General features: G+C 43.3%; 1 protein-coding gene across 1 annotated transcript; it reads left to right on the top strand.

Moving 5' to 3' along the window:
* Window positions 1-1,190: 1,190 nt before the first annotated feature.
* Window positions 1,191-26,357, top strand: LOC139407851 (uncharacterized). The gene is made up of 7 exons (XM_071151720.1): window positions 1,191-1,514; window positions 1,632-1,910; window positions 21,629-21,727; window positions 21,845-21,873; window positions 21,999-22,046; window positions 22,183-22,260; window positions 22,386-26,357. The coding sequence occupies exons 1-7, from the start codon at window positions 1,208-1,210 to the stop codon at window positions 22,494-22,496; spliced, it is 951 nt and encodes a 316-aa protein (XP_071007821.1). The 5' UTR covers window positions 1,191-1,207; the 3' UTR covers window positions 22,497-26,357.
* Window positions 26,358-27,479: the final 1,122 nt, after the last annotated feature.

The raw sequence follows: 27,479 nt of genomic DNA, 5'->3' as shown, positions 1-27,479 counted from the left end.
TGACTTATTTGGGTTAGGTTTGCCTGGTTGTCCTTGTCTCATCGTACTCTAGCGACTCCTGTGGCGAGCCGGGCGCAATGTACAGTGTTTCCTCCGACACATTGGGGAACATTGTGTCAAGAAGAAGTGTGGCTTGGCAGGGTCGTGTTTCGTAGGACGCATAGAAAGAAGAAAAGAAAGCATCAGAGAATGAATCTAGTTCTGAAAGCATAAGCACATTAATTCCAAATCCCTGCATAACTAATACAGACTCTCATACATGTGAAGAAGGCCTTCAACTGCTGGTGAGCTGGAGGATTCTCACCAAGGTGTCAAAAACTAGATTTAAACCATGACCACTTTGAGGAAGTGATGCTATAGTGATGAATAGAGATGCTGCTGTATGGTGAGAAACTCATAGTGCTGAGACACAGAGGAAAGAGACAGAGAAACATACACACACACAGAGACAGAGGAGAGAGACAGAGAGACATACAAACATACACAGAGACAGAGGAGAGAGAGAGAGAGAGAGAGACAGACAGACACAGAGACAGAGGAGAGAGAGAGACATACAAACATACACAGATACAGAGGAGAGACAGAGGAGAGAGAGAGAGAGAGAGACAGAGGAGAGACAGAGAGAGAGACCGACAGAGAGACAGACAGATACAGAGACAGAGGAGAGGGAGAGAGACAGAGAAACAGAGAGAGAGACAGACAGAGAGACAGAGAGAGAGACAGAGGAGAGAGAGAGACAGAGAGACAGAGAGAGAGATAGACACAGAGACAAAGCAGAGAGAGAGAGAGAGAGAGAGACAGAGAGACAGAGAGAGAGATAGACACAAAGAGCAGAGAGAGAGAGAGAGAGAAGGATCATGGCTGATGTCCCTCAATCATTTTTGGGATTGCTTGTGACCGTTTTGTACCTGCTATCAGGTAAGACAGAGGAGAGAGAGTAAGAATATGTCATTAGAGATCATAGAACACATTTATTTCACACGGCCAAACTTGTTCAGTTTACATTTGACTAACATTATGATGACATTTCTGTTGTGTATCTGTTTACTCTTATCTTCACTATTGTATAATAGACAGTATATTACACTATTATTCATACTGAAGAATATCAATAAGAAAACCTATGAAATATAATGTCACCTGTATTACCAGTTAAGAATTATCTGATGTCATACTCCTTCCAGGTGTCAGTGGAGAAACTCTCTCTATGTTCTCCAGAGTGGGAGATGATGTCAGTCTGCCGTGTAACAATGTGGTTTATCCAGACTGTTCCTCAACTATATGGATCTATAACAGAGCTGGATCTACTGGTACTATTCAAAAGGTCACATTGGGGAAGATCAAAAGTGACCAGACAGAGAGAGCAGACAGACTGAGTTTAGGGTCTAACTGTTCTCTACATGTTAGTGATGTCAGAGCTGAGGATGTTGGACTCTACACCTGTCGACAGTTCCTTACAGAGACTGGACCACAACATGGAGGTGATGCTGATGTTGATCTGTCTGTTCTAACTAGTGAGTATTACTGTTTAAATCAGAGTTTAAATGTCACTGTGTATAAGTGTGGTGTTAATAATCATATGTCATGTGAAAACAGCCAACTAATACTGTATACCTTTTTCTCTTTCTCAGTCTCCTCTACCACACCAGTGACAGATCTGAAGCCTAATGTAATTATGACATTACGGTGTTCTCTGCTCACCGATACGGGAAATCGAACGTGCCGGTCAAGATTTAGTCTCAGCTGGGTCCCTAAAACAGGTACTAATGCCCAGGTCACACAGGATTCTTCCTGTGACATCACTCTGTCTGTGACACTCCAGAAGAAGGACAACAACAGGAAGTGGACGTGCACGCTGACTGGAAAGGGAAACGTGAAGATCTCCATTGACTTCACCTCCACATTCTCAGGTATGTGTTCTTGTTATGCTCCTATAATATGAATAAGTTTACAAGATCTGTGATGATATTAAAGTTAATATCAAACCTGATCCTTTATCCTGATATTAGTGATATAAATGATTGATGATGAATTTGATTTGAATCCTCCTGCTGTCTGATGATGATGATGATGATGATGATGGGTTATTTAATAAACTAAAAGAGGATGTTCATCTCCTACTGATTTAGATATTGAAGAAAAGACCACTGATAGTGATGATGTCATCTCTAGTGTCCCAGGTAAAATACTCCCATCTGAATGATGTGTGCAGATATAGTAAATGTTTTGTCTGTCCTCTGGATACATAGAACTGGGTACTGTGTTTTCCTTGCTGTGTCAGGGTTTGAGGCTGGGTCCAGAAGGTCACTTGAATATATGTTTTTCAGACAGTTCTGGTGTGACTTCTCTAATTCCCATCAAGACAACCAGCAGTTCTCCACAACAGTATAAGACTGGTAATGTAAAAACAGCCCCAAACATATTTATAGGAAGTACTGCTTGTCTAGTGCTCTAGACATTGGAGTAGAGAAAGATTTAACAGATTGAGTAGAGAACTCTACAGCCAACACAGAGTGAGTTGTGGATCCATTCTGTACTGTGATGTCACCAGTATTCACCAATGAAAAGTGGTCACTCTGTTTTCAACTACTATCCAGGAAGTACAGCTTCTACTGCAAGACCAGCCTTGTCAACCACCTCCCCATCTTCTTCTGGTATTGTATTTAATACTATTTCCCTTCTCAGTTGTATTGTAAATAGTATGAGTGGTACAGCATGGGGCCAAAGTCAGATTTATTGCCTGGGTCAACACAAAGCATATACAGTATGTGTATATGCAGTCTAACTTATGTTTTGATTTTTACATTTGCTGTGGTGCATTTCACACTTCTCTGTTCCCATATGAATCCCTGCTTGTCTATGTAACTCTGACATCCCACGCCAGTGCTAAACTTTAATGACATTAAAGTAAACTCCTGATATCAGTGATGAGTGAACAAGCACACTGCTCTCTACTGTATGTTTCTGATGATGAAGAGTTATTTAAAAGAAGATGTTTTTCTCCTCCTGAACTAGATATTAAAGACAAGGGCACAGAAGATGGTGGTGACGTCACCTTCAACACCTCAGGAAAATTTTAATCAGAAATAGTACATCTTCCATGTGCCATCTAGATACATAAATGAGTACTGTTCCTGTTTTTTATTTATTATTTTGACCTTTAGTTAACCTAGCAAGCCAGTTGAGAACAAGTTCTCATTTACAACTGCTACCTGGCCAAGATAAAGCAAAGCAGTGCGACACAAACAACACAGTTACACATGGGATAAACAAACACAGGCAATAACACAATAGAAAAATCTATATACAGTGTGTGCAAATGTAGTAAGATTAGGGAGGTAAGGCAATAAATAGGCCAGAGTGGCGAAATAATTACAATTTAGCAATTAAACACTGGAGTGATAGATATGCAGAAGATGAATGTGCAAGTAGAGATACTGGTGCAAACAAGCAACAACAAAAAATATAACAATATGAGGGTGAGGTAGTTGAATGGCCTATTTACAGATGGGCTGTGTACAGGTGCAATGATCTGTGAGTTGCACTGACAACTGGTGCTTAAAACCTGTTGGGGCTAGGGGGCAGAATTTTCACTTTTGGATGAAAGCCGTGCCCAGAGTAAACTGCCTCCTACTCTTTCCCAGATGGGAATATATGCATATTATTATTACTGGTGGATAGAAAACACTCTGAAGTTTCTAAAACTGTTTGAATTATGTCTGTGAGTATAACAGAACTCATATGGCAGACAAAAACCTGAGACGAAATTCAAACAGGAAGTGAGAACTCAATTTTGAAAACAGTGCCATTTGATGTCCACTTCCTAGGGCTTCCACAAGATGTCACCGTCTTTAGATTCTGGTTGTAAGATTCTACTATGAAGCAGGGGCTCATAATAGCTCTTTGAGTGGGTGGTCTGGCAGAAAGCCTCGGTCTCATTGCGCGCGGTCACGAGAGAGTGTTCTTGCGTTCCAATGCGTTTCTTCAGACAATGAAATTCTCCGGTTGGAACCTTTTTGCTGATTAATGTTTAAAACATCCTAAATATGGATTGCATACATCATTTGACTTGTTTCTATGACCTGTAATGGAACTTTTTGAGTTTTTGTCTGGAGGAATTGCTTGTGCTTTTTGAGGATTTAATGCTGGGCTGAACAAGCTAACAACACGTGGCTAAATGATGGGCTTTTTGGAACTTTATGGAACAAATCAGTCATTTATTGTCGAACTGGGATTCCCGGAACTGCCTTCTGATGAAGATATTCAAAGGTAATTGAATATTTATAGTGTTTTTTGTAGCTTCTGTTGACGCCAAAATGGTGGCTATTTCTTTGGGTTCTGAGCGCCGTTCTCAGATTATTCTTTTTCCGCAAAGTAAAAAAAAAAATCTAACACAGCGGTTGCATAGAGGATACGTTTATCTTTAATTTTGTGAATAACACTTGCATCTTTTATCAATGTTTATTGTGAGTATTTCTGCAAAATCACCGGATGTTTTGCAATCAAAACATTACTGCACGTAATGCGCCAATGTAAACTGAGATTTTTTATATACATATATGCACATTATCGAACAAAACACACAATACATGTATAACATGATGTCCTATGAGTGTCATCTGATGGAGATAGTCAAAGGTTAGTGATTCATTTTATCCATATTTATGCTTTTGTGACTGCGAAAAATCGCTGTGTGTATTTTTGAATTTGGTGGTCATCTAACATAAATATATGTTGTGTTTTCGCTGTAAAACATTTTAAAATACGGACACGATGGGTAGATTAACAATATGTTTATCTTTCATTTGCTGTATTGGACTTGTTAATGTCTGAAAGTTAAATATTTCTAAAGAATGTTTTTTTCAGCTGAATGGGAGGGGGTGTTCCCTTTAGGGAACTCCTTGTGCCTCCTAGCCCCAACAGGTTTTAAAGTTAGTGAGGGAGATATGAGTCTCCAGCTTCAGTGATTTTTGCAATTCGTTCCAGTCATTGGCAGCAGAGAACTGGAAGGAAAGGCATCCAAAGGAATTGGAATTGGGGGTGACCAGTGAAATATACCTGCTGGAGCGCATGCTACGAGTGGGTGCTCCTATGGTGACCAGTGAGCTGAGATAAGGCGGGCCTTTACCAAGCAAAGCCTTATAAAAGACCTGCAGCCAGTGGGTTTGGCAATGAATATGAGGCCAGGGCCAGGCAACGAGAGCATACAGGTCGCAGTGGTGGGTAGTATATGGGGCTTTGGTGAGAAAAAAGATGGCACTGTGATAGATTGTGTCCAATTTGCTGAGGAGAGTGTTTGAGGCTATTTTGTAAATGACATCACCGAAGTCAAGGATCGGTAGGATAGTCAGTTTTACGGGGGTATGTTTGGCAGCATGAGTGAAGGATGCTTTGTTGCGAAGTAAGAAGACAATTCTAGATGTAATTTTGGATTGGAGTCTGGAAGGATAGTTTACAGTCTAACCAGACACCTAGGTATTTGTAGTTGTCCACATATTCTAAGTCAGAACCATCCAGAGTAATGATGCTGGACGGGTGGGCAGGTGTGGGCAGCGTTTGGTTGAAGAGCATGCATTTCGTTTTACTTGCATTTAAGAGCAGTTGGAGGCCATGGAAGGAGAGTTGTATGGCATTGAAGCTTGTCTGGAGGTTAGTTAGCACAGTGTCCAAAGAAGGGTTGTCCGGCTGGCTCCTCCGGCGCAACGTTGCCTGGGCGCCCATCTGCGGCCTGCTAGCCGTTGGCTATCTTATCGGCTGCTATCTGAATAGACAATCGGACAATTTTTATTTTATTTTATTTTTATTTATTTATTTATTTTTCTTCTTGGGCCTCTATAACTATATCTATTGTTTTTATTTTTGTTGTTGTTGTGTGATTTGGATTAATCCCCTCTACCACACGGAAACCCACTAATCTACTGACGGAACGCAAGAGTTGGCTAATAACAGACCTCCATCCTATGCTAGCTTGCTCCTATGCTAGCTTGAAAAGAGTCGGCCTGAGAATTGAACCCTGTGGCACCCCCATAGACTGCCAGAGGTCCGGATAACAGGCCCTCCGATTTGACACACTGAACTCTGTCTGAGAAGGCGTTGGTGAACCAGGCGTGGCAGTCATTTGAGAAACCAAGGCTGCTGACTGAGTGATTATTATATCGTTTAGGACCTTGAGCGTGGCTGAGGTGCACCCATGACCAGCTCGGAAACCAGATTACGTAGCGGAGAAGGTACGGTGGGATTCGAAATGGTCGGTGATCTGTTTGTTAACTTGGCTATCGAAGACCTTAGAAAGGCAGGGTAGGATAGATATAGGTCTGTAACAGTTTGGGTCTAGAATGTCTCCCCTTTTGAAGAGGGGGATGACCGCGGCAGCTTTCCAATCTTTAGGGATTTCAGATGATACGAAAGAGAGGTTGAACAGGCTAGTAATAGGGGTTGCAACAATTACGGTGGATAACTTTAGAGAGGGTCCCGATTGTCTAGCCCAGCTGATTTGAAGGGGTCCAGATTTTGTAGCACTTTCAGAACATCAGCTATCTGGAAATGGGTGAATGAGAAGCAGGGGGGCTTGGGCAAGTTTCTGCGGGGAGTGCAGAACTGTTGGCCGGGGTAGGGGTAGCCAGGTGGAAAGCATGGCCAGCCGGGGAAAAATGTTTCTAGAAATTCTCGATTATCGTGGATTTATCGGTGGTGACAGTGTTTCCTAGCCTCAGTGCAGTGGGCAGCTGGGAGGAGGTGCTCTTATTCTCCATGGACTTTACATTGTCCCAAAACTTTTTGGAATTTGTGCTACAGGATGCAAATGTCTGTTTGACAAAGCTAGCCTTTGCTTTCATAACAGCCTGTGTATATTGGATCCTAACTTCCCTGAAAAGCTGCATTTCACAGGGACTATTCGATGCTAATGCAGTACGCCACAATATGTTTTTGTGCTGGTCAAGGGCAGTCAAGTCTGGGGTGAACTAAGGGCTATATCTGTTCTTAATTCTACCTTTTTAGAATAGGGCATGCTTATTTAAGATGGTGAGGAAAGCACTTTTAAAGAACAACCAGGAATCCTCTACTGACGAGAGGAGATCAATATTCTTCCAGGATACCCGGGCCAGGTCGATTAGGAAGACCTGCTCGCTGTAGTGTTTTAGGGAGCGTTTGACAGTGATGAGGGGTGGTCGTTTGACTACGGACCCATTACGGACGCAGACAATGAGGCAGTGATCGCTGAGATCCTGGTTGAAGACAGCCGAGGTGTATTTGAAGGGCATGTTTGTCAGGATGATATCTATGAGGGTGCCCGTGTTTACGGATTTAAGGTTGTACCTGGTAGGTTCCTTGATAATTTGTGTGAGATTGAGTGCATCTACCTTAGATTGTGGGACGGCGTGAAAGTGAAAGACCTGTTTTTGGAATCCCCTATGGGAAAAAATTAATGGTGAATAAACAATTTGAACAATTTCCATGCTTGACTGCTATGTTGTATGGGTCTTATAGTGTTCCACTGTGGGCCCAAAGATTATTATAGTGGTGGGGCTCTATCCACTATGGAGACAACTTCCTCTGCGCTTGCACATAATAATAATTCATATGCATGCCACTAGAATACACCATATTACTAAATATGGGTGTATATCAGTGATATTACTGTTCTGCTAATGTGCATGGACCTTGTAGAGAAAAAAAACTGATCCAAATGGTTGCCCAGTCAGGCAGGCTCGATGCAGTTATTTCAAAACGAACATGCATTGAAAATGCCATGCTATTGAGCGGTTAGCCAAACATCGGCTATTCACTGCAGTTTACAGATTAGTTTTGTACTCACTTGAAAACAATAACATTCTCTGTTACATTGTGTTGTTGTAGGACACATTTATTTTCCCTAAAAAACTGAAATAATAAGGTATCTTTTTGAACGGCATACCCATGGTGAGGGAGCTCACTCAGCGCAGCCCCCGTAGTGCACATAGTGTAAGTGGTACACTTTTTTTTTCTTTCACTGTGTGAATTGACTGGATAAATTCACTGCAGTATGAAGCCTAACATTGAGTTAAAAACTTCGTAGGGATAGCCCCCGTTTTTTCAATTTTCACCTAAAATGACATATCCAAATCTAACTGCCTGTAGCTCAGGCCCTAAAGCAAAGATATGCATATTCTTGGTACCATTTGAAAGGTAACACTTTGAATATTGTGGAAACGTGAATTGAATGTAGTAGAATATAACACAATAGATCTGGCAAAAGATAATACAAAGAAAAAAAAACAACAGTTTGTTTTCTACCACCATCTTTGAAATGCAACAGAAAGGTTCCAAATCTAGCCATCACTCTGGTTGTAATTCCGATGGCAGCAGTGTATGTGCAAAGTTTCAGACGGATAACTTAAAACCTCTCCGGGATATTTGGGACGCTAGCGTCCCACCTGGCCAAAAGCCAGGGAAAATGCAGAGCGCCAAATTCAAATAAATTACTATAAAAATCAAACTTTCATGAAATCACACATGCAAGATAACAAATTAAAGCTACACTTGTTGTGAATCCAGCCAACATGTCAGATTTCAAAAAGGCTTTTCGGCGAAAGCAAACGATGCTATTATCTGAGGATAACACCTCCGTAAACAAAGAGAGAAACCATATTTCAATCCTGCAGGCGCGTCACAAAACGCAGATAACCCAAAAATAAAAAATACTGTTCTAAATACATTTACCGGGCTTCCTAACATTCCTGCCCACTATGTGAGCACCCTACTACGGCCCTCTATCAATGGGGGCCGTCCTGAGTGCTTTATGGACGGTTTAAAATATTTTTGTAGGACGCGGATTCGGATATACCTCTGTGCAACTGGTGATTGAAAATAGGCACCTGGTAACCCAAAAGTAAAAATACGGTGCTAAGTGCATTTACCGGGCTTCCTAACATACTTTTTTAACACAACTTTAGGTATTTTTTTAACGTAAATTATCAATAAAATTGAAGACGGGATGATCTGTGTTCAATACAGGAAGAAAACAAACTGTAGCTAGCTTTCTGGTCACGTACCTCTATCTAACAGTACACTTCAAGTGACCCTCGTTCAAGATGGCCATACCTCTTCATTACAAAAAGGAAAAACCTCAACCAATTTCTAAAGACTGTTGACATCCATGGAAGCGATAGGAACTGGAAGAATGTCCCTTGATTCTGGATTCCCAATGAAAACCCATTGAAAAGAGAGTGACCTCAAAAAAAAAAATCTGAATGGTTTGTTCTCTGGGTTTCGCCTGCTAAATAAGTTATGTTATACTCACAGATATGAGTGTTTTCTATCCAAATCCAATAATAATATCTTCTGGGGATGAGTAGCAGGCAGTTGAACTTGGGCATGCATTTAATCCGGACGTGAAAATACTGCCCCCTGTCACCAAGACGTTTTAAAGTATGATCAAACTACATGACATTTAGTGTGAAGTCACCCAGGTACATTTAGGCAAATCGTGAAGGAGATATTTACATTCACATTATATTTTTCTACAAGAATATTGTCAAATCTGTATACTTGGACTTTGATTTAGCTTTTCCAGTATTAGTAGCCATATTGTAAGTTCAACATTTGCAAAACAACCAGTTTTCATAACTTCATAACTCTCCACATTCTTAGGATTTTTGTCCAAAAGGAAAAGACTTGCTGTCGCACAAGGTTAGCAGCTACATTTTGCGACAAAAACAGGGTTTCCCATAAAGTCCAGCTCATTGGCTATCTAGCTAGCTTTGTTTGACCCCGATTGGTGCTTATTTCACAAAGTTAGAGTCAATCAAATCAAATCAAATCTAATCAAAATGTATTTGTCACATACACATGGTTAGCAGATGTTAATGCGAGTGTAGCGAAATGCTTGTGCTTCTAGTTCCGACAATGCAGTAATAACCAACAAGTAATCTAACTAACAATTCCAAAACTATTGTCTTATACACACAAGTGTAGGGGGATAAAGAATATGTACATAAAGATATATGAATGAGTGATGGTACAGAGCGGCATAGTCAAGATACAGTAGATGGTATCGAGTACAGTATATACATATGAGATGAGTATGTAAACAAAGTGGCATAGTTAAAGTGGCTAGTGATACATGTATTACATAAAGATGCAGTAGATGATATAGAGTACAGTATATACGTATACATATGAGATTAATAATGTAGGGTATGTAAACATTATATTAGGTAGCATTGTTTAAAGTGGCTAGTGATATATTTTACATAATTTCCTATCAATTCCCATTATTAAAGTGGCTGGAGTTGAGTCAGTGTGTTGGTTGCAGCCACTCAATGTTAGTGGTGGCTGTTTAACAGTCTGATGGCCTTGAAATAGAAGCTGTTTTTCAGTCTCTTGGTCCCAGCTTTGATGCACCTGTACTGACCTCGCCTTCTGGATGATAGCGGGGTGAACAGGCAGTGGCTCGGGTGGTTGTTGTCCTTGATGATCTTTATGGCCTTCCTGTAACATCGGGTGGTGTAGGTGTCCTGGAGGGCAGGTAGTTTGTCCCCGGTGATGCGTTGTGCAGACCTCACTACCCTCTGGAGAGCCTTACGGTTGTGGGCGGAGCAGTTGCCGTACCAGGCGGTGATACAGCCCGCCAGGATGCTCTCGATTGTGCATCTGTAGAAGTTTGTGAGTGCTTTTGGTGACAAGCCGAATTTCTTCAGCCTCCTGAGGTTGAAGAGGCGCTGCTGCGCCTTCTTCACAATGCTGTCTGTGTGGGTGGACCAATTCAGTTTGTCTGTGATGTGTATGCCAAGGAACTTAAAACTTACTACCCTCTCCACTACTGTTCCATCAATGTGGATAGGGGGGTGTTCCCTCTGCTGTTTCCTGAAGTCCACAATCATCTCCTTAGTTTTGTTGACGTTGAGTGTGAGTTTATTTTCCTGACACCACACTCCTCACCTCCTCCCTGTAGGCAGTCTCGTCATTGTTGGTAATCAAGCCTACCACTGTTGTGTCGTCCGCAAACTTGATGATTGAGTTGGAGGCGTGCGTGGCCACGCAGTCGTGGGTGAACAGGGAGTACAGGAGAGGGCTCAGAACGCACCCTTGAGGATCAGCGGGGTGGAGATGTTGTTGCCTACCCTCACCACCTGGTGGCGGCCCGTCAGGAAGTCCAGTACCCAGTTGCACAGGGCGGGGTCGAGACCCAGGGTCTCGAGCTTGATGACGAGCTTGGAGGGTACTATGGTGTTAAATGCCGAGCTGTAGTCGATGAACAGCATTTTCACATAGGTATTCCTCTTGTCCAGATGGGTTAGGGCAGTGTGCAGTGTGGTTGAGATTGCATCGTCTGTGGACCTATTTGGGCGGTAAGCAAATTGGAGTGGGTCTAAGGTATCAACTAGGGTGGAGGTTATATGGTCCTTGACTAGTCTCTCAAAGCACTTCATGATGACGGAAGTGAGTGCTACGGGGCGGTAGTTGTTTAGCTCAGTTACCTTAGCTTTCTTGGGAACAGGAACAGTGGTGGCCCTCTTGAAGCATGTGGGAACAGCAGACTTTGATAGGGATTGATTGAATATGTCCGTAAACACACCAGCCAGCTGGTCTGCGCATGCTCTGAGGGCGCGGCTGGGGATGCCGTCTGTGCCTGCAGCCTTGCGAGGGTTAACACGTTTAAATGTTTTACTCACCTCGGCTGCAGTGAAGGAGAGGCCGCATGTTTTGGTTGCAGGCCGTGTCAGTGGCACTGTATTGTCCTCAAAGCGGGCAAAAAAGTTATTTAGTCTGCCTGGGAGCAAGACATCCTGGTCTGTGACGGGGCTGGTTTTCTTTTTGTAATCCGTGATTGACTGTAGACCCTGCCACATACCTCTTGTGTCTGAGCTGTTGAATTGTGTTTCTACTTTGTCTCTATACTGACGCTTAGCTTGTTTGATTGCCTTGCGGAGGGAATAGCTACACTGTTTGCATTCGGTCATGTTTCCGATCACCTTGCCCTGATGAAAAGCAGTGGTTCGCGCTTTCAGTTTCACACGAATGCTGCCATCAATCCACGGTTTCTGGTTTGGGAATGTTTTAATCGTTGCTATGGGAACGACATCTTCAACGCACGTTCTAATGAACTCACACACCGGCGCCGACAGAGATGGCCGCCTCGCTTCGCGTTCCTAGGAAACTATGCAGTTTTTTGTTTTTTTACGTGTTATTTCTTACATTAGTACCCCAGGTCATCTTAGGTTTCATTACATACAGTCGAGAAGAACTACTGAATATAAGGGCAGAGTCAACTCACCATCAGTATGACCAAGAATATGACTTTCGCGAAGCGGATCCTGTGTTCTGCCTTTCACCCAGGACAACGGAATGGATCCCAGCCAGCGACCCAAAAAAACGACTTCGTAAAAGAGGGAAACGAAGCGGTCTTCTGGTCAGACTCCGGAGACGGGCACATCGTGCACCACTCCCTAGTATACTTCTCGCCAATGTCCAGTCTCTTGACAACAAGGTTGATGAAATCCGAGCAAGGGTAGCATTCCAGAGGGACATCAGAGACTGTAACGTTCTTTGCTTCACGGAAACATGGCTCACTGGAGAGATGCTATCGGAGTCGGTGCAGCCAGCTGGTTTCTCCACGCATCGCGCCGACAGAAACAAACATCTTTCTGGTAAGAAGAGGGGCGGGGGCGTATGCCTTATGGCTAACGAGACGTGGTGTGGTCACAAAAACATACAGGAACTCAAGTCCTTCTGTTCACCTGATTTAGAATTCCTCACAATCAAATGTCGACCGCATTATCTACCAAGAGAATTCTCTTCGATTATAATCACAGCCGTATATATTCCCCCCCAAGCAGACACATCGATGGCTCTGAACGAACTTTATTTGACTCTTTGCAAACTGGAATCCATACATCCTGAGGCTGCATTCATTGTAGCTGGGGATTTTAACAAGGCTAATCTGAAAACAAGACTCCCTAAATTGTATCAGCATATCGATTGCGCAACCAGGGCTGGCAAAACCTTGGATCATTGCTATTCTAACTTCCGCGACGCATATAAGGCCCTGCCCCGCCCTCCTTTCGGAAAAGCTGACCACGACTCCATTTTGTTGATCCCTGCCTACAGACAGAAACTAAAACAAGAAGCGTGGAGGTCTGTCCAATGCTGGTCCGACCAATCTGATTCCACACTCCAAGACTGCTTCCATCACGTGGACTGGGATATGTTTCGTATTGCGTCAGACAACAACATTGACGAATACGCTGATTCGGTATCAAGTGAAGACCACCCGCGTCATCGGCGTGCCGTGAAGGCGTCGCTCTCTGACCAAATTTGGTGTCCTATAGGATATACTATGGACAATAATTGTGTATTCACAATAATACATTCCTCATTGCACTGTGTTGTTGCAGCCCAATCATTTTCTTGTCTAAAAACGTAGGCCTAACATTATGATTGTCAAATATTATAGTTTATGGCTTTGCATTCCAGGGACCACAGAGAGCTGCCTGGAGAAAAGCAGGCAGGTCCTTGCCATTCAGGCAAGACCAAAAAATGGCTCCCAGCAAAACTGTTAGAGTCCCAGTATTCAAAATGAGGTTGAAAAGACGTCTTAAAGACGTATTTACCAGACGTTGAAGTTGGGATCAATTTAGGTTCTGAATGAAAGTTGAAAATACGTATTTTCAGTACGTTTCAAATACATATTTCCAGAATGTTGAAAATGCATATTTTACAGATGTTGAAAATATGTATTTTTTTCCTGCAGTTGAAATCAGGGACATTTTTGTTATGAATGAAAGTTGAAAAACCAAGGCTGGTCCAGACCGGAAAAATAAAGGCTGGTCCAGACCGGAAAAAATCTTAATCAAACATTTATGTGTTGTTGTTGGAGGTGCATCTTGGTCAGTTTATCTCAGAAAATGCTGCCCTCGTCCATCTGCTACCATAGGCGGCCGCGTAGGTTTTCCACCACTCCCGAATTCACCAGAGAAAAGTTCTGCCCCCATTAAAGTTCAACGGGAGCACACGGAGAAATGTGCAAGGGATTGTGGGAAGGTGAGTGGTGGGAACCTTACTAGCCGAGTGATAGAAGAAGACAGCTCTGCTCTAATTTATGCCGTTAACCAATCAGGTGAGGAGCAGATGTTTGCTTGAAAATCTTCCGTTCAGGAAACATAGTTCTGCCTGTCATTACAGTGAAAGAGATGGAGGAAAGCCAATCATCGCTGTGTTGGGTTTTCCAATTCTATATGATTTTGCTTTGCTAGAATACAGAGACAAAATCATAGTCAATGGCATGGAGGAGGAGTGCAGAGATTGTTGGTGTTGATGGTGGGTGAAGTGAGATTTGCACAACAATGTTTGGTTGTGCTTCTAGCTAGCTTTCAACATCAAGCAACCTAAACCTCATAACTGTGATCATACTGTAGCCATCTTTTGTGAATGTGTGGAGCAAATTGAATTGCAAAATTTGCCCACCAAAAACCAATGTCCATGTGTGCACTGGGGCTTTGTCATGCTGAAACAGGAAAGGGCCTTCCCCAAACTGTTGCCACAAAGTTGGAAGCACAGAATAATCTAGAATGTCATTGTATGCTGTAGTGTTTACATTTCCCTTCACTGGAACTAAGGGGCCTAGCCCAAATCATGAAAAACAGCCCCAGACCACTCATTCTCCACCAAATTTTACAGTTGGCACTATGCATTGGGGCAGGTAGGGTTCTCCTGGCATCCACCAAACCCAGATTTGTCTGTTGGACTGCCAGATGGTGAAGGATGATTCATCACTCCAGAGAACGCATTTCCACTGCTCCAGAGTCCAATGGTGGCAAGCTTTACACCATTCCAGTCGAAGCTTGGCAATGTGAATTGTGATGTTAGGCTTGTGTGCAGCTGCTCGGTCATGGAAACCCATTTCATGAAGCTCCCGACGAATAGTTATTGTGCTGACGTTTCTTCCAGAGGCAGTATGGAACTCGGTAGCGAGTGTTTGATTTTTACCCACTGCGCACTTCAACACACGGCGGTCCCGTTCTATGAGCTTGTGTGGCCTACCACTTCATGCTGAGCCGTTGTTGCTCCTAGAGGTTTCCACTTCACAATAACAGCACAGTTGACCAGAGCAGCTCTAGCAGGGCATAAATTTGACCAACTGACTTGTTCGAAAAGTGGCATCCTATGACGGTGCCACGTTGAAAGTCCCTGAGCTCTTCAGCAGGGCCATTCTACTGCCAATGTTTTACTTTGGAGATTGCATGGCTATGTGCTCGATTTTATACACCTGTCAGCAACGGGTCTGTCTGAAATAGCCGAATCCACTTATTTGAAGGGGTGTCCACATACTTTTGTAAAAATAGTGTAGCTTACTTCTTGTAAAATACATAGGCCTACATACACATAAATGGGTACTTTGGGTAAAGGAAATGGTGGCTTTGACTTGCAAACATTGTCATGCAAATCTTTACCTACCATCAACAGCAACATCTCTGCAATCCTCCTCCATGCCACTGACCATTTGATGTAGTCTTTGTGTTCTAAAATCATCCTCAGCAAATAAACAAGGTAGAATACCCACACTCCCCAAGACATATTATTTTCCTTTGACATGTTTAATTAGCCTACAAATTGCCTGCTCCATATTTTCATGTACAGTACAGTACCTAGAATACAAGGGTTACATTTGCACTAAACAATTTCATGTCTGAAAAATAGTGTCTAAAATCAGGTTTATGGTTAATCTCATATACATCATCTACTAGTATCATTTTTAATTGAGAACATATAGATAGCTCATCGATATGCAAATTATGTGTGAGTTTAGCTATTTTCTGATTCAGATGCACAATGACAAGGTGCACATGCCCATTAGGCCAGTTATCATACTGTAGGTCTGTGGCTGCATTGGTGATGCATAACATTATGATAAGCTGCAAAATGGGTTCACATGGCTGATATCCTTAGACAGTGTCAGTCAAATACAACTGACTGGTGACCTCACAACTGGACAAAAAGTCATGTCATCTGAGAAAGCTACAAACACAGACAAGCTTTAGAGACTGAATTATGAGACTGAATTATGATCTGTGATGAATGAACATTGACACTACTTCATCTTGAATAATGTTTTTAAATTAACAATTAAAACACGTTTAAACTCTTCAATGAATCAACATTGAATTAATCAAAATATAATTAAACAATGTACAAATAATCTAACTTGTTTGCAAAATCCTGATGGACTTGAAGAGCTCATCACTCTCGCCATCTGCTTCCACAACCATCTCCTTGAGCGTCGGAGAGAAGGCAGAACCTAAACCCACACGGCTCGACCGGGCACGTCCCTCTCCTGAGGAGAGGCAGCGGCGAGTCAGCACCAGGAGCTGCCTATACTGAGGCCAGGTTGGTCACTTTGTCTCCACTTGTTCGCTGCGGCCAGCTAAAGGGGGTGGCTTGGAAGTTGTGGGGGATATACTGCTGAGTCAAAGCGCCGGTCCATAATTCCCCAGACCCTTGCTAGACAGCACTCTTGTATGGCAAAGCCAGGCCTTTTCTCTACCTGCCATCATCGACTCGGGTGCTGATGAGAGTTTCCTGGCCCGAGGTGTTGCCCAGTTGGGTCTGGACACTGTTCCACTCGATTCACCCCTCGATGCCAACGCTCTCAATGGACAGCTCCTCGTCCGTGTCAGTGAGAGGACCGTGCCAGTCATCCTGCTTCTCTCTGGGAATCACCAGGAAAGGATTAGTCTCCACATAATCGACTGCACTCACTCTCTCCTGGTTCTTGGCCATCCTTGGTTAAAGCTGCACATCCCAGAGATCGACTGGACTGCTGGAAGGGTAACCACTAGGTGTACATTTTGTCACTGTCTACATTCTGCCCTTCCCCCTGCCTTGTCCCAGTCCATTCCAGAACCCTCGGACCTGTCATCAATTCCTCTAGAGTATCACGATCTAGCTCGTGTTCAGCAAGCTCCACACCCTGTCTCTGCCGCCTCATCGGCCGTACAACTGCGCTATTGACCTCCAGCCTGGAGCTCCTCTCCCCTGTAGCCGGTTGTATAACCTCCCTCGCCCTGGGCAAGAGGCTATGGAGGTGTACATCCAGGATTCCCTGGCTGCAGGACATTGTGGGCCTTCTTCCTCTCAGGCAGGGGCTGTTTTTTTGGTCACTGAGATGGTGCATAGGCTTCCGTGGGCTGAATAGTTTCAGCCCACGGAAGCTATTTGCAAATGGTTTATACCACGCACCAGTTCTGCTTTTTCCCCCCTCCATGGTGCCACGGTGTTCACTAAACTGGACCTCCGGAATGCCTACCACCTTGTCCGCATCAGAGAGGGGGACGAGTGGAAAACGGCGTTCAACATACCACTTGGACACTGAGTATTTGTTCATGCCATTTTGGTCTCACTAACGCTCCTGCTGTTTTCCAGAGCCTGGTTAATGATGTTATGTGGGATGTGAGTGGACGCTTCGTTTTTGTCTATGTGGATGATATTCAAATTTTTCTAAGGACCCTGAGGCTCACCAGCAACACATTCACCAAGTTCTCCAACAGCTGGGGTTTTATCTGTAACTACAGCCGTTTGGCAGACCCTCACCACTCTCACCTCCACCTCCACTCAGTTCCACTGGACCCCTGAGGAAGAGGCAGCGTTCCGGGAACTCAAGCTTCACTTCTGCTCCGATCTGAACCCAGCCCAACCCAGAACTCCAGTTCGTCGTCGAGGTGGATGCCTCAACACAATAGGGTAGGTGCTGTTCTGTCTCAACGTCCCCCCTCTGATCAGAAGCTCCACCCATGTGCCTTCTTGTCCTGCAAACTCTCACCTGCAGCAAGACATTTTGACAAAGGTAACCTTCAGGCTGTGAAGCTGGGTCTTGAGGAGTGGCGTCACTAGTTGGAGGGCTCAGGTTCTCCCCTTTATTGGGTGGACGGACCACAAAAACCTACATCCTACATCCAGACTGCCAAACGTTTGAGCTCCCGGCAGGCCAGGTGGGCATTGTGCTTTGGGAGATTCAACTTTATACTCACTTATCGCCCCGGATCTAAGAATACCAAGCCTGACGCCCTCTCCCGTCAGTTCAACGCCGACAACACAGGTTCCGAGCCAGAGAACATTATGCCGTTCACCTGCATCGTTGCCGCTGTCTCCTGGGAGATCGAGTCCCATATTCGCCAGGCTCAGCATAACTCAGTCATCCTCACCATCATCAACAGATTTTCCAAGCAGCTCACTTCATTCCCCTCTCCAAGCTTCCATCTTCCAGGGAGACTGCAGACCTGCTGGTATCCCATTAACCTACACACAGTGGCCTGCTAGCTAATAATAGATAGTTTAACATTTCAAAATGTATTTACTTACTTGAATTGGTTCACGCCTACGCCCACGAAGCGGGCAACCGAGAGAAGAGCTGCCATTTCATAATCTGTTAACTTATTTTTCTTGCACTCTGACAGGTAAATATTTAGCCTGTAGTCCTAATATTTAGCTAGTGAATGGCCTAATATTTAGCTAATATTTAGCTTTTTACTTCAGCTACACATCACTTGCCTCGCTCTTCCAGCTGTTTCGATGTGCAACAGGCAACAGGCTACTCAAGCCTCTCCAGAATAGGCCTTTCCTCTTCTCGTGAAATCCCAGGAAAAGCTATAGGCTACAAAAGCTATATGATATTTATTTGTATCATTGTTTATACTATAAAGCAGGCTTGCTCTTGCTAATTACTGAATGTAAAACACGCCAGTCATGATAACATTGTTGCACTGATGAATTGCAAATAGTTTCACAGGACATACAGAAATGTGCAAAGTGAAAAAGAAGAACCAAAGGAATTGACAACCATTAGAAAAATGGAAATCACTTGCAAACCACTTGAACAACGATGCAACGACATGCTGTAAAAGATGAGCAGGCTAAATGGCATTTGTTGTTGAATTGCTAAATTTTTTTACAAGTTACTATATTAGTTTTTATTGGTCCTACATGTACATTGAAGTATTATTTGTAGTTGTCACTATGACAATGAACACACCATTAAAGCACTGAATGGCCTGAACCAGTATCTGTGTGTTAAGAAACCTTGTGAAAGGTCTTGTTTTTATAGGCAGCTCTGCAGTAGGATGCGTTGATCAGTCGACTGACAGGAGAAGGACTGTAGAACGATGCATGATCAACTTTCATCTAGTGTGGATGTTCACCAACGTTTTATAGTTATGTAGCCTATATTTTATCATAATCGTTACAGGTATTGACTTGGTGGACGGCCCAGGCCTTAACTATGACACAACACAACTAACGTTATTATCAGAACTACAGAACTACATTATCGATACCTGAATGAAATAAATATAAAATTACACACACATACTTGTTCACTTGACTTTTATGCTCTATAAATTTGAAAACGTCTACTATTAGCAGAAAGGTTTGGAACTCTGTCTATTAACTATTTTACAGCATGGTGATGTCACTATGGAAGGATAAAATTATCCCACCAAACACAGGCAGAAATGTCAGGCTGTCTTTCATTTTCATTTTAATAATAATAACAAATATATGTATATATATATATATATATTCCACACCAGATACAAACAACAACTTACAGACACACACAAACAACTACTACATCTCATCTGCCCAGACCCACATGCTCACACCCCCATCTCTAGTGCATGCATTATTGTTTGCTGTCTATCATCAGGTGGTCTATTCAAATAGCTCGTACATTAAAAGGACATTATCATGATCAAGTTCACAATCTCACAGTATTATTCCAATGTCATAGTGTGGAAATGAACTCAGCAAAATTAGAAACGTCCCTTTTTCAGGACTGTCTTTGAAAGATAATTTGTAAAAATCCAAATAACTTCACAGATCTTCACTGTAAAGGGTTTAAACACGGTTTCCCATGCTTATTCAATGAAGCATAAACAATTAATGAGCATGCACCTGTGGAACATCGTTAAGACACTAACAGCTTACAGACGGTAGGCAATTAAGGTCACAGTTATGAACATTTAGGACACTAAAGAGGCCTTTCTACTGACTCTGAAAAACACCCAAAAGAAAGATGCCCAGGCTCCCTGCTCATCTGCATGAACATGCATTAGGCAAGCTGCAAGGAGGAATGATGACTGCAGATGTGGCCAGGGCAATCATTTGCAATGTACGTACTATGAGACACCTAAGACGGCGCTACAGGGAGACAGAACGGACAGCTTCTCGCAGTGGCAGACCACGTGTAACAACACCTGCACAGGATCGATACATCCGAACATCACAACTGCGGGACAGGTACAGGATGGCAACAACAACTGCCGAGATACACCAGGAATGCACAATCCCTCCATCACTGTTCAGACTGTCCAAGATATGCTGAGAGAGGCTGGACTGAGGGCTTGTAGGCCTGTTGTAAGGCAGGTCCTCACCAGAAATTACCGGCAACAACGTCGCCTATGGGCACAAACCCACAGTTGCTGGACCAGACAGGACTGGCAAAAAGTGCTCTTCTCTGACGACTTGCCGTTTTGTCTCACCAGGTGTGATGGTCGGATTCGTGTTTATCGTCGAAGGAATGAGCTTTACACCGAGGCCTGTACTCTGGAGCGGGATCGATTTGGAGGTGAAGGGTCCGTCATGGTCTGTGGCGGTGTGTCACAGCATCATGGGACTGAGCTTGTTGTCATTGCAGGCAATTTCAGCGCTGTGCGTTACAGGGAAGACATCCTCCTCCCTCATGTGGTACCCTTCCTGCATGTTCATCCTGACATGACCCTCCAGGATGATAATGCCACCAACCATACTGCTCGTTCTGTGTGTGATTTCCTGTAAGACAGGAATGTCAGTGTTCTGCCGTGGCCAGCGAAGAGACCGGATCTCAATCCCATTGAGCACGTCTGGGACCTGTTGGATCGGAGGGTGAGGGCCTTTCCCCATAGAAATGTCCGGGAACTTGCAGGTGCCTTGCAGGTGCCTTGGTGGAAGAATGGGATAACATCTTACAGCAAGAACTGGCAAATCTGGTGCAGTCCATGAAGAGGAGATGCACTGCAGTACTTAATGCAGCTGGTGACCACACCAGATACAAGCATTTCGCTACACTCGCATTAACATCTGCTAACCATGTGTATGTGACAAATAAAATTTGATTTTGATTTGAGATACTGACTTACTTTTGATTTTGATCCCCCATTTGTTCAGGGACACATTATTCAATTTCTGTTAGTCACATGTCTGTTCACGTCTGTAGAACGGATTTAGTTTATGTCTCAGTTGCTGAGTCTTGTTATGTTCATACAAATATTTACACGTTAAGTTTGCTGAAAATCAGTGCAGTTGACAGTGAGAGGATGTTTCTTTTTTTGCTGAGTTTATATAAAACACAGGAAATCATGTTTTTGACTGCACTGGGCCTTTAAATCTGCAAAATGTTCTATTCACCACACAGCAGGAAATTGACTTTAAAACGTAAATGTTTCTCTCCGCCATCAGGATGGGGGCCACTTAAGTGCTTTGCTGTGAGAGAAATACCCTCTCTAGCCTTTTAGGGGCTTTAGCAATTTTGGTTGGGGGGGACCCCAAAAGGGGAGAGCTGGCCCTGCTGTAAGGTCCCCCACTAACCAGACCCTTCTCCCCTCTCTGGTCGTCTCAGGCTCTCAGAACCTCTTCCTCACGGTGACTGTAGGAGTGGCTTTGGCAGCAGCGGTGTGTGTCACTGCTGTTGTCATCATAGTATGCAGGAGGAGAGACAGTAAGGACTTACATTTGTCTCTGAGTTTAATGGAGTGCATTAATTACACAGTAATACATGGAGCCAGACAGTTGTTTCATTGAAATTCTTCTGAATTATTTTATTTGTTCTTGTCAGAGAATCAAGTGCCAACTGATAACAGCATTGTGAGTGAACTGTGACTTAATTAACACAGTTAGTTATTTTACTTTAATAATAGTATAATACACCAAGAGTTTGCACTATAATTCTATTGTTTTTAATATATTACATTTGTTATTAATTGATAAAGGGTCTGAATGCAGTAAACCACTCCACCCCACCAACCAATGAGGACAAGGTTAGTGCATCAACATTCTAAGGGGGTTTGAAACATGATTAATATGAAACATAATTTGACCCCGTTGTTATCATGCAATCAGACTAATGTCCAGTTGAAATTATTAATGTTTCAATAACAATTTTGACCCTTGTAGAGTCAACCTGCTGACAGAATCACCTATGCCTCCATTGACCACTTCCACTTCACTCCATTGACCCCTCATAGAGTTAACGTAAGTGGAGCAAAACGGAACATATTGTAATGGTATCACTCTACCTCCTATACACTGTTTAAAGCCTATACTTTGTTGTGTGTGTGTGTGTGTGTGTGTGTGTGTGTGTGTGTGTGTGTGTGTAGGCCAACAGTAAAGATGCAGTGATGTATGCCTCAGTTATGCCCTCTTCTGGCAGAGGGAGAGAGACAGAGAACCCTGCTGACCCCAGCTCCCTCTACTCCACTGTCAAGTAACCTCAGGGAGACAAGACATCAATATATATATATATATAAAGACATCAACATGAAGACTACACTCTCTCATTCACACCCTGATTCCAGACCTGATTTGGTTCCAGGAACAGAGATTTTGGTGCCAATTAAAAGGGACAATCTGCACTAGTTACATCAATTTCTGGACATATTAATTAATGATATGCACCCACTGACTCTAGAAAAATAAAACGTAGAAATGCCTCATGAGTTTCGTTAAACTGTCATAACCCATCAGAACCCAAAATATATGCTTGTTTTACTCCGATGTTTGTAAACAAATGAAATGTAAACAAACTAAATGTATAGCCTCAAAACATGGTTTAATCTATAATATTGATATCATGGATGGCCAGTCCTTGCATCCATAGCTGTCTATGAATTTAAGAGTGGTTACATTTCTCCTACCACATCCCTCAGATTTTTAGCAAAACAGTGGAGGGGAGTGTGCTTTGTTACTGTTTCAACTGCTGATTGCTGCTTTAAGATGTGTATATTTTATTGATATAGACCGGTGAGATAAGAGACTGGAAAGGTGGAAGAGTTTGAGAATCAAAAGGGCATGATTCAGATTCACTCATGCTGACTCTGGTAGCCCAGGCTGTAAAGTGCATTCTGGGAAGTATTCGGACTTGTTCCGCATTTTGATAAGTTACAGCCTTATTCTAAAATTGATTAAATCATTTTTTTCCTCATAAATCTACACACAGAACCCCATAATGACAAAGAAGAAACTGTTTTTTAGACATTTTTGCAAAGTTATATAAACTCGGCAAAAAAAAAAAAAGCCCTCTCACTGTCAACTGCGTTTATTTTCAGAAAACTTAACATGTGTAAATATTTGTATGAACATAACAAGATTCAACAACTGAGACATAAACTGAACAAGTTTGTGTGACTAACAGAAATGGAATCATGTGTCCCTGATCAAAGTGGGGGGGTAACAGTCAGTATCTGGTGTGGCCACCAGCTGCATTAAGTACTGCAGCAGTGCATCTCCTACTCATGGACTGCACCAGATTGACCAGTTATTGCTGTGAGATGTTACCCCAATCTTCCAGCAAAGCACTTGCAAGTTCCTGGACATCTCTGGGGGGAATGGCCATGGCCCTCAACCTCCGATCCAACAGGTCCCAGACGTGCACAATGGAATTGAGATCCGAGCTCTTCGCTGGCCATGGCAGATCACTGACATTCCTGTCTTTCAGGAAATCACACACAGAACAAGCAGTATGGCTGGTGGCATTGTCATGTTGGAGGGTCATGTTAGGATGAGCCTGCAGGAAGGGTACCACAAGAGGGAGGATGTCTTCCCTGTAACACACAGCGCTGAAATTGCCTGCAATGACAACAAGCTCAGTCCAATGATGCTGTGACACACCGCCCCAGACCATGACGGACCCTCCATCTCAAAATCGATCCCGCTCCAGAGTACAGGCCTCAGTGTAACGCTCATTCCTTTGACGATAAACACGAATCCGACCATCACACCTGGTGAGACAAAACGGCAACTCGTCAGAGAAGAGCACTTTTTGCCAGTCCTTTCTGGTCCAGCAACGGTGGGTTTGTGCCCATAGGCGACGTTGTTGCCGGTGATTTCTGGTGAGGACCTGCCTTACAACAGGCCTACAAGCCCTCAGTCCAGCCTCTCTCAGCCTATTGTGGACAGTCTGAGCAGTGATGGAGGGATTGTGCATTCCTGGTGTATCTCGGCAGTTGTTGTTGCCATCCTGTACCTGTCCCGCAGTTGTGATGTTCGGATGTATCGATCCTGTGCAGGTGTTGTTACACGTGGTCTGCCACTGCGAGAAGCTGTCCGTTCTGTCTCCCTGTAGCGCCGTCTTAGGCGTCTCATAGTACGTACATTGCAAATTATTGCCCTGGGCACATCTGCAGTCATCATTCCTCCTTGCAGCTTGCCTAATGCATGTTCATGCAGATGAGCAGGGAGCCTGGGCATCTTTCTTTTGGGTATTTTTCAGAGTCAGTAGAAAGTTCTCTTTAGTGTCCTACATTTTCATAACTGTGACCTTAATTGCCTAACGTCTGCTGTTAGTGTCGACCATTCCACAGGTGCATGTTCATTAATTGTTTATGTTTCATTGAAAAAGCATGGGAAACAGTGTTAATCCCTTTACAATGATCTGTGAAGTTATTTGGATTTTTACAAATTATCTTTGAAAGACAGGTTCCTGATAAAAGGGACGTTTAATTTTTTTTGGTTAGTTCCTAAAAAAAGTATGGAAATATCACATTTACATAAGTAAATTCATACCCTTTACTCAGTACTTTGTTGAAGCACCTTTGTCAGCAATTACAACCTATAGTCTTCTTGGGGATGGCACTGCAAGCTTGGCACACCTGTTTCTTCCATTCTGCTCTGCAGATCCTCTCAAGCTCTGTCAAGTTGGATGGGGAGCGTCGCTTCAATGCTATTTTCAGGTTTCTCCAGAGATGTTCGATCGGGTTCAAGTCTGGGCTCTGGCTGGGTCACTCAAGGACATTCAGAGACTCATCCCGAAGTCACTCCTACGTTGTCTTGGATGTGTTCTTAAAGTCGTCGCCCTAATGGAAGGTGAACCTTTGCTCTAGTCTGAGGTCCTGAGCAGGTTTTCCATCAAGGATCTCTCTGTACTTTGCTCCATTCATCTTTCCTCGATCCTGACTAGTCTCTCAGTCCCTGGGCTGAATAACATCCCCACAGCATGCTGCTGACACCACCGTGCGTTACCGTAGGGATTGTAGGGATTGTGGAGGTTTCCTCCAGACGTGACACTTGGCATTCAGGCCCAATAGTTCAAACTTGGTTTCATCAGACAAGAGAATCTTGTTTCTCATTTTCAGAGTCCTTTAGGTGCCTTTTGGCAAACTCTAAGCAGGCTGTCATGTGCCTTTTACTGAGGAGTGGCTTCCATCTTGCCACTCTACCATTAAGGCCTGATTGGTGGAGTACTGCAGAGATGGAAGGTTCTCTAATTTCCACAGATGATCTCTGGAACTCAGTCAGAGTAACTATCTGGTTCTTGGTCATCTCCCTGACCAAGGCCCTTCTCCCTCGATTGCTCAGTTTGGCCAGGCAGCCAGCTCTAGGAAGAGTCTTGGTGGTTTCAAACTTTTCCCATTTAAGAATGATGGTGGCCACTGTTCTTGGGGATCTTCAATGCTGCAGACATTTTTTGGTACCCTTCCCCAGATCTGGGCCTCGACACAATCCTGTCTCGGAGCTCTACGGACAATTCCTTCAACCTCATGGCTTGGTTTTTGCTCTGACCTTACATAGACAGATGTGTGCCTTTCCAAATCTTGTCCAATCAATTGAATTTACCACAGGTGAACTCCAATCAAGTTGTAGAAACTTCTCAAGGATGACAATGGAAACAGGATGCACCTGAGCTAAATTTTAAGTCTCATAGCAAAGGGTCTGAATACTTACGTGAATAAGGTATTTGTTACATTTTTTAATAAATGTGCAACAAAATCTAAATACCTGTTTTTACTTTGTCATTATGGGGTATTGTGTGTAGATTGATGAGGAAAATGTTTTATTGAATCCATTTTAGAATAAGCCTGTAACGTCACCAAACAAGAAAATGTAACGGGTCTGAATACTTCCACTGTATACTAGTGAACCACTGGACCACACAGGCCACTAAAATATGTTTTTAAATACTAGATGGATGAGGTAGAACACTAGTGTTAAGTTTTCTTTTAGGATGATAGTAGCATCTTTGCCAAACATTTAGCTTTGCAGATAAACTCATGGCAATTTTTTTCCTGCATTTCTCTTGTTTCAAATTATATTAACTAAAGTGTTATACTTAATAAAATGGAAATCAATCTTTACTGAATGTTTCATTTTGATTCACTCCAGAATTTGACAGAGTTCAAAAACATTGTATTGCCTATTGGGGTTTTATTCAGTCATTTACTCCATTCTCCATTAGGAGGCAGTATAATTCTTAAATGTTATATAGGCCCAAATTGATTCTTTACTTTTTGTTCTACTAAGAAAACATCTGCCATAATGAAGCAGAATATTTATTCTGAAAATAAGTGTTAGTAAAGGGTCCTGAGGACTTTGAGAAACCTTGTAGTATTACAAGAAGCAGAGCCCTGCCTAACCTTAGTACAGGGGTACCTAATGTAAAAAAAGGTAGGGGCATGGATCAGAAAACCAGTCAGCATCTGGTGTGAACACCAGTTGCCTCATGCACATCTGCTTCTCATAGAGTTGATCAGGCTGTTGTGATTGTGGCCTGTGGAATGTTGTCCCACTACTCTTCAATTACTGTGAGAAGTTGCTGGATATTGGCGGGAACTGGAATACGTTGTCGAACATGTTGATCCAGAGCATCCCAAACATGCTCAATGGGTTACATGTCTGGTGAGTATGCAGGCCACAGAAGAACTGGGACTTTATCAGCTTCCAGGAATTGTTTACAGAGCCTTGCACCATGGGGCCATGCATTATCATGCTGAAACATGAGGTGATGGCGGCGGATGAATGGCGGCGGATGAATGGCACGACTGTGGGCCTCAGGATCTCGTCACGGTGTCTCTGTGCATTCAAATTGCCATTGATAAAATGAAATTGTGTTCATTGTCCATACCTTATGCTTTCCCATACCATAACCCCACCTCCACCATGGGGCACTCACAACATTGATATCAGCAAACCACCCGCCCGCCCCCACACGACGCCACATGCACTGTCTGCCATCTGCCCAGTACAGTTAAAACCGGGATTAATCCGTGAAGAGCACACTTCTAGAGTGTGCCAGTGGCCATCGAAGGGGAGCATTTGCTGGTGAGAACAACGAGCACGCAGATGAGCTTCCCTGAGACAGTTTGTGACAGTTTGTGCAGAAATTCTTCAGTTGTGCAAACCCACAGTGGCTGGTCTCAGACGATCCTGCAGGTGTAGAAGCCGGAAGGGGGGTCCTGGGCTTGTGTGATTACACTTGG

The sequence above is a fragment of the Oncorhynchus clarkii genome, chromosome 4 (genome assembly GCF_045791955.1).
Source record: "Oncorhynchus clarkii lewisi isolate Uvic-CL-2024 chromosome 4, UVic_Ocla_1.0, whole genome shotgun sequence".
Classification (NCBI taxonomy): domain Eukaryota; kingdom Metazoa; phylum Chordata; class Actinopteri; order Salmoniformes; family Salmonidae; genus Oncorhynchus; species Oncorhynchus clarkii.
The sequence above is the reverse complement of the archived record's forward strand: the minus strand, read 5'-3'. Positions and strand labels throughout refer to the sequence as shown.